At 45.7% G+C, this 14,842-nt stretch overlaps 1 protein-coding gene across 8 annotated transcripts in view; it reads right to left on the bottom strand.

The window, feature by feature from the left end:
- Positions 1-14,842, bottom strand: part of BPTF (bromodomain PHD finger transcription factor) — a 59,681-nt gene that overhangs the window by 25,589 nt on the left and 19,250 nt on the right. For 7 of the 8 annotated variants that reach the window (XM_061569935.1, XM_061569930.1, XM_061569932.1 and 4 more), the window contains exons 9-19: positions 14,729-14,797; positions 13,271-13,419; positions 11,057-11,315; positions 9,259-9,415; positions 8,239-8,370; positions 7,658-7,787; positions 5,899-6,034; positions 5,370-5,639; positions 2,168-4,619; positions 1,029-1,147; positions 454-582 (exon numbers count right to left, since the gene is read on the bottom strand). In XM_061569935.1, coding sequence (XP_061425919.1) covers positions 454-582; positions 1,029-1,147; positions 2,168-4,619; positions 5,370-5,639; positions 5,899-6,034; positions 7,658-7,787; positions 8,239-8,370; positions 9,259-9,415; positions 11,057-11,315; positions 13,271-13,419; positions 14,729-14,797 — 4,002 coding nt within the window. The remainder of the gene's footprint in view (positions 1-453; positions 583-1,028; positions 1,148-2,167; positions 4,620-5,369; positions 5,640-5,898; positions 6,035-7,657; positions 7,788-8,238; positions 8,371-9,258; positions 9,416-11,056; positions 11,316-13,270; positions 13,420-14,728; positions 14,798-14,842) is intronic. The other variant, XM_061569934.1, reaches the window with a different exon arrangement.

Raw genomic sequence — 14,842 nt, 5'->3', positions numbered from 1 at the left:
TTAATTGCATGGCCATGAACTAAAAACGTGTCAAGAGTTTGCAGTGTGGTCATATAATCATAGCTCTTTAATGAACACGCATGAGCAAGAGAATGCCGATTGTCAATGAGCACGCAGGTGCACACGTAAAACACGCACACGGGATGGCCATGTGCACACCCCAAGGCACTGGAGTCAGAGTACGGGGTGGCGTATAGGTGGATGAATTAAAACGTATATATACAGCTTAGTAGAAAGCCAAGACATTGCTTCAGGTGATGTGTGGTGGAGTAGGCTTCAATGCCTCTATTGCATTTGGCAATTGACATGGTTTCACTATTTTCTAGTCGATGGTCAGGTCGACGCTTATGTAACCGCATGCCTGGGCTCTCTTTCAATGGTCCACTTGCGAAGGTTGTGGGTGGATGAACCGTGAGACGTGCGCATTGGGCAAGCGATGAGTGGATGCCTCACCCTTGGTGGTCTCGGGGACATCGATGGGGCAGATGATCTTGCGGATGCAGTACTCGGAGCGAAGACCAAACATTCCCACGTCACGCCGCTTGATGATCTCCGTCGTCGTGATCTCCGTGTCGGTTGTTTCTGCAGCATTGTTTGGGCAAGGGCCGGAAGGGAGGGGGGGTAAGGGTTACCAACACAAACATCTGTACCACAATAAAAACAACACGAAAAATGGAAAGCCTCCCACTCTGAGGACTGTTTAATAGCGGGCTCGTGCTGAAATGAGATGCTTGGCCAATTCTTTTTGAGTTAAGTGTTTCGTTTGTGGGAGGAAACAGGAGTACCTGGGGAAAACACTCCAGTACAAGTGAATAACACCCACAGCTCCACGCAAATAGATTTTAAAACGATTCTGATATCACTGTATATGCAGCAGGGGTTTCAATGTGGAAGCCAAAACTTCAACTTTCAAATCTGGAACACCTGATCAGAAGGTCATGGGTAATGACCTACGTCTATTTGAATAAAGTAGAAAAATAAACAATGCAGACATGTGGGGCATTCGTAATAGGGTGGGGTAGGTGTACCGGTGCGTGTGGAGGAGCCAGACGGCTTGACCAACATCTCATCCCAGCGTAGGCATGCCCACAGTAGCCGTAGCATGAGGCTGGCAGCTGCGAGAGACCGCACCGTCTGCAGCCGGTACCTGCCCAGCAAATACAACACAAAGGCAATGACCCCAGCACACCAGCACTTACTCAGTCACCAAATGCACAATCGTGGCTGAGTAAGTGATGGATGTAAATTCAAATAAATGTTGCCAGAGGGCCAAGATGACATTTGGTACAAATGTAGCCAAGTCTATGCTTGTGAACAAAAATTTCTGAAAACCAAATTGCTGGAATTTGTGTCGACAAATTTTACCGGACAAAGATGAAATGGTTTCATCCACAGAAGTAGGTCGGCAGAATGTTCTCAAATTATTTTAAGTGTCATGTCATAATCATAACAACATAAGAAACCCGTCATCGGCGAAGCTAGAAAATTGCCTCCTGGAGAGTGTTATGTTAAAGCCAATAGAAAGCCTATGAAGCCCACTACCAGTTACTAGAACAGTCGGTACATAGTTAACATACAGAGATTAACTTTATAATGAGACAAGAGGTCGGGCAGTGAGACCTGGGGTACAAAGACTATCTCTGCACAGAAACTAAAAACAAATCAATCTTAAACATCAAAAGAATAACATATGCAAAACAAATGTTCACCAATATCCTTTCAGTTAAACAATTTACATACAAAACATAATGGCATACATTACAATGGTTCAGTGCTCCGAGTTCTTGTATAATACTGGAGTTTTTGAAATCAATCCAATTATTTTATTTATTGCAATTCTTTACCCAGGAAGGCCTTAACTCTTTTTCAGGAAGGTCCTGCCCAAAAAAACGTAGGGGGTGATGATTGCTATGTAAAATTCCAATTGAGTAATTGGCGGGTAAAAAAAATCATTTGCCAATTTGAATCATGACGCTGGGGAAAATTAACAAATCTTACACACGCAATTCGATGCATGTATCTTGTGCATAAGAAACAAATGTTCGCAATATCTTAAATAGAATTACATACCTATTAATATACTTCATTTGACCACAATAGATCATGAACTTTAACCATTTCTCAGAGGGCAAGCTGTGAGAGTCGCATGGCGACAAGGCGCGCTCACCTCCAGGCGATGGCGAACGTGGGCCGGGGCGCAGGGTACGGCCAAACGTCCCAGGCGGGCTTTGCCATGTAGCTGAAGCCCAGCACCTCGCGCACGGCGGCGCGGCGCGCCAGCTTGCGCAGCTCCTCGCTGGGCAGCACGAACACGCTCTTGCGCCCGCTGCGCGTCACGAACTTGCGGTAGGACGGTAGCGCCGTGGTGGAACGCGCCTTGCGCGGCCTCGCGAACCGCTGCAGCTTCACGCGGTCGCGCGTCGAGTGCTCGGGTGACGCCGCCACCAACGCCGTGCTCAGCACGCTCGTCGTCATAACGGACGACGAAGTAGTCGTGGTCGTCGCCACCGTAAGCGCAGCACCGGTGGTTATTTTCGCCTCGGTGGCGCTGCTCAGCGTTTTCAGCGTGGACACAACGGCACTTGTGGCTGTGGAGGTGGTCACCGGTGGAGAGGACGCTCCGTTGCCGGTGGGCGCGACTGCGCCATCCACCATGGTGGTGGTGGTGGTGGTCGTGCGGGACTCCATCATGACGGTGGTCGTGGTGGTAACGGTCGTCATGGTGGTGACTGCCAGCGCAGCCGTGGCATTACCGTCGGCCTTCCCGACCTCCCGGATGCTCCCATCCATCAAGTCGACCTCCATCTTTCCATCATCAGAATTGGACGACACCACATCCTTACTACCGTTATTGCTGTTACATGCACTCACGTGGTTAAGAGGCGCCGATTTGTCGGTGGCAGGAGGGGCGATGGGCATCTCGGGCTGCGTTTTTCCCAACGTCACAGGCAAGTGCTTTGCCGCCCGCTTCGCCAAAGGCCCTTCCTCCCCATCGTCGCTGTCTTCCCCTGCCACGTCCCCATTCACCACCAGCTGCTGCCCGTTCTCCTTGCCAGCTTTCGTAACCAGAGCACCACCCCCTGCAGGTTTCCCAGTGCCTACACCATCGCCGGTGGTCGTGATGGCATCTGCTGGTGCTTTGGTGCCGTTCATCACCTCACTCTTCTTGTCCTTCACTGCGAGCGAGGATGGCACGGCATTCACTGCCTCCATGCACTTCTCATTTTCGGCTGGCGGTGCTGCCCTCTCTGAGCTCAAGTCTCCAGCGGCGCAGGCGTCACCCGGAAGTGCGATCTCTTTGTGGTCGGCTCCGGGGGCATCTGCTTGTTTCGGAGGTGGATTGCTGCACTCAGTCCTGTCAACCAGAGAGCCCGGATCCTCCTTCTGTTCCACACAAGCCTTCTCCCCTGTGTCCTTCTTCATGGCGTTTGAACTTTTCGGGAGAGCTCCCTCTCCCGACAAAGGTGGCTCATCACTTGTAGAGACCGGGGTTGGCCCCTCGGTCTGTGCCACCTGCATCGCACTGTCTTTGACCACTGTGTCATCCAACTTAAGATCAGTCCTGTGATCGTTCACGTTGACATTTGCAGCAGCGGAATTTGGGGCAGCCTGCGATGGTGCTGGCAAGGCTGGATCTTTGTTTTCATCGCTGCTGGATTGTTGCTGTGTTACTGTATTTGGTGTTGATTCTGAAGATGCCACAGCAACATCGCTGCCAGCTGACACTGTGGTGGTGGTTGCTGGAGTTGTGGTAGCAGCAGTTGTAGCTGTAGTGGCAGCAGAGGAAGCCGTAGTAGCAGCCGCTGAAGTCATGATGGATGTCGGAAGAGATGCGACGGCTGCGGTGGTAACGGTGGTGGCCGGAGTTGTGGTGGTTAATGCAGCTGTGGTGGTGGCCGCAGCGGTAGCAACAATGGCTGCGGTGCCCCCGACACAAGGTGTTGTTGTCACTGCTGCCGACTGCGTGGACCGCTGCCCGGTGGTCTTTATCTGCAGCCGCTGCCGCTCCTCCAACACAAACTGCTTCTGCCGCCGCTCCAGCAGCCCGTCGAGCCGCGACGGCTTGACTTTCCGCCGGTACCACGTGCGCGCCAGGAACCCTGCGCTCACGTTCACCAGGTCCACGGGGGGAAGCGGCGCATCGTCTCCTTCCCCCTCGCTGGCTCCCTCCTTGCGGCCCTCAGACAGTGCCGCAACCCGGCTCTCTGAAGAGCTTCGCTCGGAACCAAGCGACTTCTCCCCGCTGCCCTCCCGCAGCTCCACTTTGGGTTTCAAGTCGCTCTCCGTGGACACGACCGACTCCGATTTCACAGTGCCAGACTCAATCCCTGCTTTGGCACCGGTCGCTTCAGCTTTGCCCTCTTTGCCGTCTGCTTCGTTGTCCACTTTCTCTTCCGTTTTTCTGTCCGTCTCTTCATTTTTCTTATCTGCGCCGGTGTGCGTTTGTTCATCCATTTGGGTGCCCTTACCATCTCCACTGCTGTTGCTCTGAGTACCTTCGCCTGCCTCCTGTTTGGGCACCTGCTGCTGCTCTGGCTCATCAGCTGGAAGGCAGACATCTACATCCATTGGTTCTTCCTTGACAGGTGACGTCTCTGATCCCTTCGCATCTGCATCATCTGCCAACACAGGAGTGCCGCCATATGCACAGCATCGGTCACTATAATTCATGTTGTTTCTTGGACTCAAGATTGTTTACAAAAACATTTTTTATCATAATTTTTGTTTTTCATGTGAGGCCAGGTTATTCAATAATATATTTTTTTTAAAAACTGTTTCAATAGGTCCTTTTCAACGCTTTCCAACGATGGTTGAAAGTACAAATACTTTAGCTCTGTTAGGATACAACATTTATTAAAACTTCCTGAATCAAGTAAAGTGACGTTTGGTCAACTCCATGATGTTCCAGTCGAAAGTCAAAGTGGCTCTCCCCGACCAAAAGAGCAGAGGAGTCAATGGTGTAAATTCCACATTCCCATTGTGGGGTCAGGAGCTCCACCAGATGAATACTGAGGATTTCCTCCAAAATGGCATTCATTTATTGAAGCCCTGATGGATGAGCAGAGTCATCACCCAACCAGAACCTGCAATTACCAGCTTCCAAGTTTGAGTCGCATGCTCCAAGCAGTGCCAATTAACTGCATGGTTCATTCGTGAGTATTTTGTAATGATAACAAAACAAAGGGTGGCGTTGTTGTGTTGTGATTTGTAAAGCACGCGACGAACAAAGCAACCAGAAACATTTCTGGCCACACTCAACTTCAACAGCGAGTGACATCTGAATCAGGCATGGGCTCTGAGCAGCATGGTGAAGTACAGTCAAACAACTCTAAGGTCTATACATTATAATTATGAAAATAATGAAACACCTTTGTCATTGGGCTGTAGCCGTGCACTGGCGTCTGGTTTTTCCTCTGTCAGGGGAGGCTTTGAATCTTTTGTGCCGGTCTTCGCTGCCTCCTCCCCGGCTTCCACCGCCTCAACCTTGGGAGCCCCGTTGGTCGGCGTCTGTACCCTGTCCTTGGTGGATCGCGTGACCCGGCCTCCCTTCCCGGGAGCCACGGCGCTGTGCCCTGTGCCAACGTTTGTTCCAGCCGCAATCTCTGTGCGCATGGGTGTTTCCGCAGAGGCGGCCGCACCTGGTGAGGGGGGGCATGGTGCAATTTTTTTCTCAAAGTACGTCATGTGACATGTAGTTATTGATCTAAATTGATGTTCATGCACAACAAGAATGTAACAATGAATTGTGAATAATAAACAAATAATATGCTCATGTCACATTCACTCTGATGGTGCGGAAAAATGATACAAACGAAATGAGAAACATCACGGCGTCACCCATGAACTTGCTTTGCGATGATGTTTTCATGGCCTCGCGACGTGTCCTGCGTTACTCACTCTCCGCTTGCTGCCGGTAGTTGGGGTTGGTGGTGCCAGGCAGACGCGGGTTGAACCGTGCCACGTGAGTGCGGCTCACCCACATCCAGCCACCATAGCCTGTCACGCGGTACTCCTCACCCTTCTGCTTCCACACCTGTGAGAGCGGCAAATGACACAATGTTTTCGAGGCGGCCACTTCCAAACATAAAGCGACTGTCTCCCCCTTCATAGAGAGTAGAGCTCCATAAAATCAATCCCTGACGCCAAAATAATTAGTAACTTTATTTTGGTGATTTCGAAAAGTTTTTTGGTTTTGCCACGTTTGTTTGTTGTAGTACAGAGTTAGACTGATGGCCTTAATCTAAGTTGTCTTGTGGTTGCTGTTGTTTGACTTGCATCCCACTAGGATTTTTGCACACAGCGTCGGTGTATGGTACCTTATGTGGAATATTTTGCAGTCTTTTCCTGGATTTTCTGTTTGCACTTAGTGACATAATCACTTTAAGTTGTTTTCTTGTTCATGTTTTTCTTTCATGTTTTTGTTTTTTGTTTGTTGCGGTTGCACCAGATTCAAGAGCCGAATGGCTCACAGGGCTATACCAAATAAATGAAACTGAAACATTTCCTAATCTTTTTGGCTGGGTGTGGTGGCATTTACCTGAAGTCCAGTACGTTCAAGACAAGGTTTGTTGGATAACGTAGGTTTGTGCTAGGTGTACATTAGATGGGAGCATTGCAGATAAGTGGTGAACCCACTATGCAGACCTTTGAGTGTTATCTTCCTGTAAGCTAGGGTTTTCTCTGGGTACTCGGTTTACTTTCCTAACAAAAAACTCAAATCTAAATTTCCAATCACCCCGACAGTAGTAGCCTCCTGAATGTCATGAGACTTCGTGTTCAATAAATATTTTGTTGGCTATAAATATTATTATCAGGAGTTTATCATCGATATTGAATGATCGTAAATAATTACTGTATAAACTTGAACTTATTTTGCACCATATATAGCCAACCGTGATAATCGGTCAGAGATGAGCAAAGAAAGTTTGGATTGTTCGTCGACCTCCTCAATAGCTGTACAATATCTATGAATAACACTACTATCAGTAGGCAGTGTTATGCGTTAGCAAAACCAACATCACTGGTGTACAGAAAAATAATTGGAAGTGCGAACATCCTGTTAAATATGCCCACCCAGATAGAGAACATGTGACACTAAATTATATTGATGTGCCCAGTTCCTGTGATTAAAACAATTCACGAAACCAACTCAAAGCCAAACCTCACAACGCCTTTCACTTTTAACACTTTCCAACTACGGTTGAAAGTGTTACTGCTTTAAACTCTGTCTGTCTGGAACGGGTGGGGGGGTACAATAAACTCTTGCCAACATGATCCAATATACATTTTCACTTCATTATATAGCTGTGTTGCTATATGGGAATTATACTAAAGAAACCTGACCACATTGATTAAAGCATTACCAAAAACTTGAGATGCAAACAAAAGCACAAGAGACTATTTATAAATATGAAAATAAGTTTTGCCCTGATAGCTACCCATTGGCTTCCACACTGCTAATGAAATCCTTCCAAGAACAAACAAGTGTTGGAAAGCATTACATGATCGTGATTATCTTATTACTTACTCTTTGGGTATTTCGGTAAAGTCACGTAGATAGAAAAAAATATATATATAAATATATTTTTACTCGTTTCAGGTTAGAATATATGCACTTGGCTAGAATGGGTTGCAGGGAGAGCAATTTTGGATTTACCTGATGCTTGATAGGGATTGTATACTTGACCCATGTCGCCTGCTGCATCACTTCCTCCTCCTCTTGCCGCCTCTCTCTCTTCCGGGACTTCTCTTTTTCCTCTTTCTCGACTGCTGTCATCCGGCGCAGCCTGCACAAGCGAATGATGAACATAAAAATCAGAAATTATCTCATTTTCCATCTCATACAAATATAAAGAACATATTGCTCAAACAAGTGCTTAAATGAGTACCTATTAAGGATAAAGATCCCGTGAAGTTATTAGAAAAAGAGTAGGCCGTGAGTAGACGTAAGTGTCAACATACACAAATTACTTGCGTAATTATCTAATTGGGTAAAGCCACACTGCACAATGGGCCCATATTGTGAAACTACTGCAGGTGATACACGCCTGTGAAACATAGCATTTTCGTGAAAGCCATTTTGCTGGAATAAACAAACGAATACCAAATGTAGAGATCGGCATTGATCTTCCTTTCTGATGGGTGACGAGGAACGAAGCTGTGAACGCAAGCAGTCATCAGTGGACAAACGCAGCCTTCACAGGTAAGAGGATGCAGGTGCCAGCAAGGGCGGCGTACCTCGTGTGTCCCAGTGACTCCTTCCACACGGGCAGCATGACCACAGGCTTGATGGCACACTCCAAGATGGCGAGCGCCAGGGCAAACTCACGCGGTTTGTTGCACATCTGCACCGCCTTGATCCAGTTGTTTCTGTACGCACGTGCACACAAAAATACAAAGATCCCCCATTTAGCCTTAATAAACAGTTGGGGCAAGAGCTGTAAGCGAGCACCTATGAAGGCCGGAACGGTACAAGAGGGGATGGGTGGTCAACATTATGCACACGTGCGCGCACACAAATACACTGGTGCACATGGGGTGTGCTATCGTCTGTATAGTGGTGACGATTGCTAATTTGCTACAATAGGCTATGGGCTTATTATATTGACATTAAAATAATCAAGACTTACAAGCATGCAATCACAACTACATTTAAAACAAATATTTTCTGGAAGTGTACCTTGAATGAGTGTGTAATGTGTTAGAATTAGCTTGTTCATAAGCAATCTCAGGCTTCTTAAGGCCTGGCAATTTAAACTAAATATTTCCATTGCTGCATACTACAAGTAATAAATTACCAACAATGCTGAATAAAAAGATAAGGATGATAAGGATGTAATTTTCTTCATGACAATGAAAATAAAATGACTCAAGAAGAAAGTACTTGAAGGACCTCAGATTAGCCCAGTTGGCTACGTACTGTGTGAAAGAAGTTCAACAAATATGCAAATACATGGCACTCAAACGTAGAGGAAATTAACGACCACCGCAAACGACATTCAGAATGGCAGGTAACAATGTAAAACACCGGGGAAAGTGCGATATCTGCACCACGCCTGGACATCTTTGTTTCCCCAGTGCTGTTTACACATCGCACAAGACACTCCATTACGGTGGAGTAGGAAGGCCGTGGCTGAGAATCGAACTCGAGTCGCCAGGCTCATAGCGTATTGTACCAGCAACTGCACCCCCGTTCCCGCCAAAGCACACACGCTCGCACGCACGCACGCACGCCCACAGACTGTCGCAGAGACGCACCTGTGTGCGGCCCAGTTTGGGTGCAGGAATGGCGCGGGAACGTTGTTCTCGAGCTGTATAATGGTGAGGCGCAGTGTGGACACGTTGAGCGTGCGCAGCCCGTGTACCGCGCCGCCCCACTTGAATTCTCCCGGCAAGGAGGTTGAAGAGCTGCTTCCTGCACACGGCAAAGGGAAGTGAGCGACAAGCTTTGAACTCTAATACTCAAAACATAAAACGCACGATGACACCGAGTGGCTCACGGAGATAATATTGTTATCAGAGAATCTATTCAGCACTGTAGAGATCCTGGTATCAAATCTAGGCAGCCGACCGTGATTAAATTGGCCTCTCGAGTGTAGTCAGATGGTCTAAGATCACTCACCATTGCCTGCATAAAAAGCCCTATTATATTAGATTTGGTTTGCCAATGAAGCGTATTCCATATTTAAGGATAAAAATTATACTTTCATGACAATGTGAATGACTATTTGCAGGGCATATAAAAGGTACGCCTGTGGTGTAGATAAGAGGTATATTTAAATGGCTTCAGACATAGTTCATCAATACTAACTTCCTGGGGCAGCTCTCTGATACAAGAAGGTTATGTTGAATTTCTCACTGTTAAAGAGTTCTGCAGGATCATTTCTGAGTCTCTTGATGCAATGCCAAAAAAGCACGATTCCAATTAAAAGCAAAACTGACAAATATGTAAGCATTTTTTAAAGATTGAATGCATACCAAGTGGGTGGTTTGGTGACTCAATGGGGATTGAGACCTCACGTCAAGATAATACTTGGTAGCGCTGACAAACCTGGGTTCAATCCCCAGGTTACCGACTGGAGTAATGCACCATCGTGTATGACAGGTGTGACGTTCTAATTCCAGTTATCAATCTGTGCAAAAATACCACCACGAATTAAAAATATTTAGGACATGCGTGAATGTTATATTTGATGGACGTGTTTGATTTAAAACTACTGAAGTTTAACTTGTGTGTGTGTATATGGCCAACGCAAACGCCACCTCGGCTGTTTTGCCCTCTGCTCCGAATGGTAAATACCAAGCAAAAATATACAAAATTTAACCAATAGGCTCTAATTAATCATTGATCGTAAAATGAAAAAAAACATCATAATGCAACGGCCAACACAAATGCCATTTCAATGGTTTTTCCCTCTGTTGTGAATTAAACATTTCTAAGAAAAATATTTTAAATTGAACCAATAAGCTCTAATTAAATTACTGATTGTAAAATGAAAAACTACAAGTATGCATTATTATTTGGTTTGAATGAACCATACTGACACCATCCTCCTGATCAATGTAAGGCTCAAGGACTTGATTAAATGCAATAGAGCACCATTGTCTCCATCACAGATCCTCTCTCATCAAGCGCATATTCCAATCCTTTCATTAGTCTCGTTCCACTTGATTTGTCCTGCTCGTGTGTGCTTTATAAATACAAGTTGTATTCCACTACAACTAGACCACTTTTATATCAGTTGATGAGCAAGGCACAAAGGCATATTAAACAACACACCCAGCAACACTGAGCACTAATGGTAATACAGCAGACAAGATTTAACACGTTTGAGTTGAGAAAGGTTATTCATCCTTGAGAAAATAAACCATGGGAGGAAGAGGGATTTCTAACATTAGTGAAAATAACAAACAGGGCGCCAACAGTAAAATATCTTGACAAATGGTCCCTTTGGTAGGACGAGTCCTCCACATTGTCTAACCAACTAATCATTCATTAGTCAATTTGTTTTATGAGTTCTTTCGTCCATTTAACGGGCCAGTCCCAAGGGCTCACCTGTGGTGGCAACGAGTCCCGCTCCCGAGCTGGCACCGGCGAGGCTGAACTTGTGCGCGAGGTGGCGCCGCTTGTCGTTTTCCTCGCGGTGCTGGTGCTTGTTGAGGGCAAGCGGGTTGCTCGTGTACTGGTTCTGGTAAACGCGGTACTTGCCCTCCTGACCCAGCTTGAAAAGCTGGCTCGGCAACGTGCCCCTCATAACCAGCTCGCGGCGCACGCTCAGCCGGGACACCTCGCCTGACGAGTTGATCACCAGCACCTGCAGAGCAGGGGGATGCATGTTTCCGCACGGCCCTTCATTATTCCGTTCTTGTCGGAGCTCTGAAGCTAAAGAGGGCTGGGTCTGGTTAGTACTCGGATGGGAGAATGCCTGAGAAGACGAGGCATTGTAGGTTTTTCGACTGCGAGGTGGCCATGAGATGGCAGTATTGCAATGGATTTTAGAATCTATTTGCGCAGAGCTCTGAGTGTTACCCTCGTATGAGTGGGTACTCCAGCTTCCTTTATCGTAAATTAAATTGGCCAAACATCCCATGTAGAATCCTTCGTAACAAAAGTGTTAAAAAGGCTTTCTTCAGTGTAAAAAAGGGATTTTTTTATCACATACTTTGACAATCTCACAGGATATTTAATTTCTGGGGAGCTCAAAGGAGGCCACAACCTAACATGGAGAGAACCATAACCAGTGGAATATTGTGTGGGCAGACCTAGCCGATCAAGGAGATGACTGTATACTTGTGGCAGGGGCTTGGAATAAGTGATGTGTGGTAGCAACTATGACATTGTTTATAATGGCATTTTGAACTAGAATGTCTTCCTAGCCCAACTGAGGAGCTGACTCGGAATAGAGGGGTACTCGTGTTGATCAGATGGCACATACCCACAGCAGCACAAGCCTTGAAGCCTTTATTCAGTAAATTAAATGCTTGTCAGAGGTGAGTAGAGCTTAATCGTTTTCCAAAAAATGACTATATTGAACATCCTTTCGTCATCCGCAGATCATCTGAGCGTATATGAAATGAGCTGACCCAAAACAAACAATACATACGGTGTATAGGCATCACCGGTACGGCAAATATTGAGATCATTCAGCTTAAGAGAGGCAGCGAGAACAAACAAGGACAGGTAGGTAAGTGTTTCAGTGCTGAATCCTTCAGCTTTTTGGCATGGTAAAATGGCCTTCACTTGATAAATGGCAGCAAACAAAGAGCAATCTATCCACACTTTAGGCTGGAGCCCACAACAGGGGTAAGTGCCAGTAACAACGACCCATTCAGAAAGCAGTCGCATACAGCAGCTGCAGTGGGATCATCGCCAATGCCCGTGGCTTGTCATTTTTGGCCAAGTTGACCGGTAGGCGAGGCCAGTGTGAAAAGCAGATTTCCAAGTGGCGTCAGTACAGAAGTAGCTGAAATACCACAAATAAAAAATGTAACTCAAATTACAAATGGCGCTTCTGCATTATGGGATCAAAACAATATAATTCCAGAGCAATGCAATATTAAGTCTTATTCTTGGCACCAGGCACCAATACAATGATGTGAAAAGAGGTATGAACTCTGTAAAAATTAAACTACGTACTTGAACTCAGAACAGAACGTCAAGATAAAGCAGCATTATAGGGCTCCTATGCTGTTAATATAGACGAAAGATCGGTTGGGAGGCTACTTGAAGAAACGAACAGGATTGGTGGAGTGGAATAGAAAATTCCAGGAAGGATGGAGAAGAGATTAAAAGGAATGTATATAATGGGTTTGGAATGCCTGAATTGTACGTGCTGTTGTGAAGATGTTGTCAAGTCCGAGTTCAAGGCTTACCCGGGCTGAGACTCCTTTGCACATGTAATGATCCACCTCTCCCCCACCAGCAAGTCAATTAAATTTTTTCATGCAGTGTCATTATTTTGATGAAGAATCAACAATTAATTTTACTATTGTTTTGATTTAAAGCTATTTACTATTTTTGTTATTCATTTCTCATGTGCACAAACTGGCAACAAAAGCCTAAATGTAAAATTAGCACACAATATGTATATAGTTTGCAGAAATAATAAGCAATTCTTACACGTACACAATTTGACAAGTGTATCATCAGCCAAATAATATTTTACTCAACGCATTGTTATATGACGAGTAGATATACCTCGGCAAAAAAAACACATCCAACAGTGTTTTGGGTTGAATCGTTGTCATAGCCACCGAAGGCCTCACTCACCTCCTTTCCCTCCTTGAAACTCTTGTTGGCTTCATGCACGGCGGCGGCCGCTTGCGCACTCTTCAGCTGGTTCAGCTTGCTCTCGGGGTTGCGCAATCGGGTCACCATGCGCGTGGCAGTGGGCGTGGGCCCCTTGCCCGTCTCCGAGCCTGCCATCGCCGCACGGCACGACACAACACACAGCGCAGGCACGTCAAGGGGCCGCAACTGTCCCGTTGGGCAGCGCCGTTGTCCTAAAAAAAGCGTAACAAAGCCTGTCGATGCTTGGTTGTTATGACGACGCTAGAGAAATTAGGGATTGTATTTCAATCCCGGCCCAGTTACAAGAGGACAGTGATTAGTGCGAGTGCTTTACGAGGTTTCAAAAAATTGCACCATTTTAAATGCGTTTAAAGATTCAGTCTCCCGTGATTTAAGTTAATTGTCTACATTAAGAGTTCAAGAATACATTATTGCCTCATTTGAACGATTTCATAAATAAATGTTTAATCCGTTTTCCTTTCTTATATAGTTTTGTACAATTGTCTAAATGTAATATTGACCTATGATTTACATATAATATTCATAAAATGTGATACATTCTCATATGCATAATCGATTTTAATTGATTAATTGATGCATCATTACATGTCTACTGGTTTAGTTTCAACTGATCATGTTTAATAAATGTTTAGGATAACATATTTGTACATTTTATGTATTTGGTCATTTGCAAATCCCATAAATATTTTGTATTATCCGACTTGTGTACGATAAAATATGGCGAACAACAGGGTATGCAGCAGTCCTTCAAGAAGCTCATGGATGTATAACCATGCACACAACTAAATTAAAAACACAAAATGTATGAAGATAAGTGCATCCACTGCAATGCATGGAAATTAAAGGGAAATGGGGCACAGTCGATGGCAGTGTCAAGTGGTTAATTCTCAACAATAAGAAAATCACCCCTTAAAGGGAGTGGAATAATTCAGCATGTCCTGCGAAAAAATAATGCAGGTACAAAGCACACCCTGACAAAGTAATGAAACATGCCAACAGGTTCTGCGAATGGATGAGGCACATACACAACACATCCAAATGTCCGAATGGATTAAATGTGCCAAGACGTCCTGTTAAAACGCAACAAAGACACACAGCACAGCCATGCGGTATGAATGGAACATGCAAGGAAATTCTGTTAGAAGCGAAGGCAGACACAGCGTGAATGAACAGATGACTCCAACTGACCCCCTCCCCCTTTGTGGGAATGGAAGATGTCAGCACACATGCCTCCTAATGAACACGAAGGCAGGCAAAAAGCAGTTCCATGAGAGAGTGGAACATGCAGCATTTCTCGTTAAAAGCCAAGGCAAATAGACAATGCACATCATGTGTTAATTAAACATGCAAACCTTTCCTGCACTGTTTCGACAAAGTAGATATCTGTTCAAACGGCAATTCGTATATCGTGTTTACCGTTGCCACCGTTTGATGACTCCCCATCAGCTGAGGTCTTGCCAGATTTATTGCTGCTGCATACCGACTCTGGAATGAATACAGCAGGCAACCAAAACAAAACAAAAAACACAC

This window comes from Lethenteron reissneri, chromosome 44 (assembly GCF_015708825.2).
Source record: "Lethenteron reissneri isolate LAM-NWPU_2019-01 chromosome 44, ASM1570882v1, whole genome shotgun sequence".
In the NCBI taxonomy this organism is placed as follows: Eukaryota; Metazoa; Chordata; class Hyperoartia; order Petromyzontiformes; family Petromyzontidae; genus Lethenteron; species Lethenteron reissneri.
The sequence above is the reverse complement of the archived record's forward strand: the minus strand, read 5'-3'. Positions and strand labels throughout refer to the sequence as shown.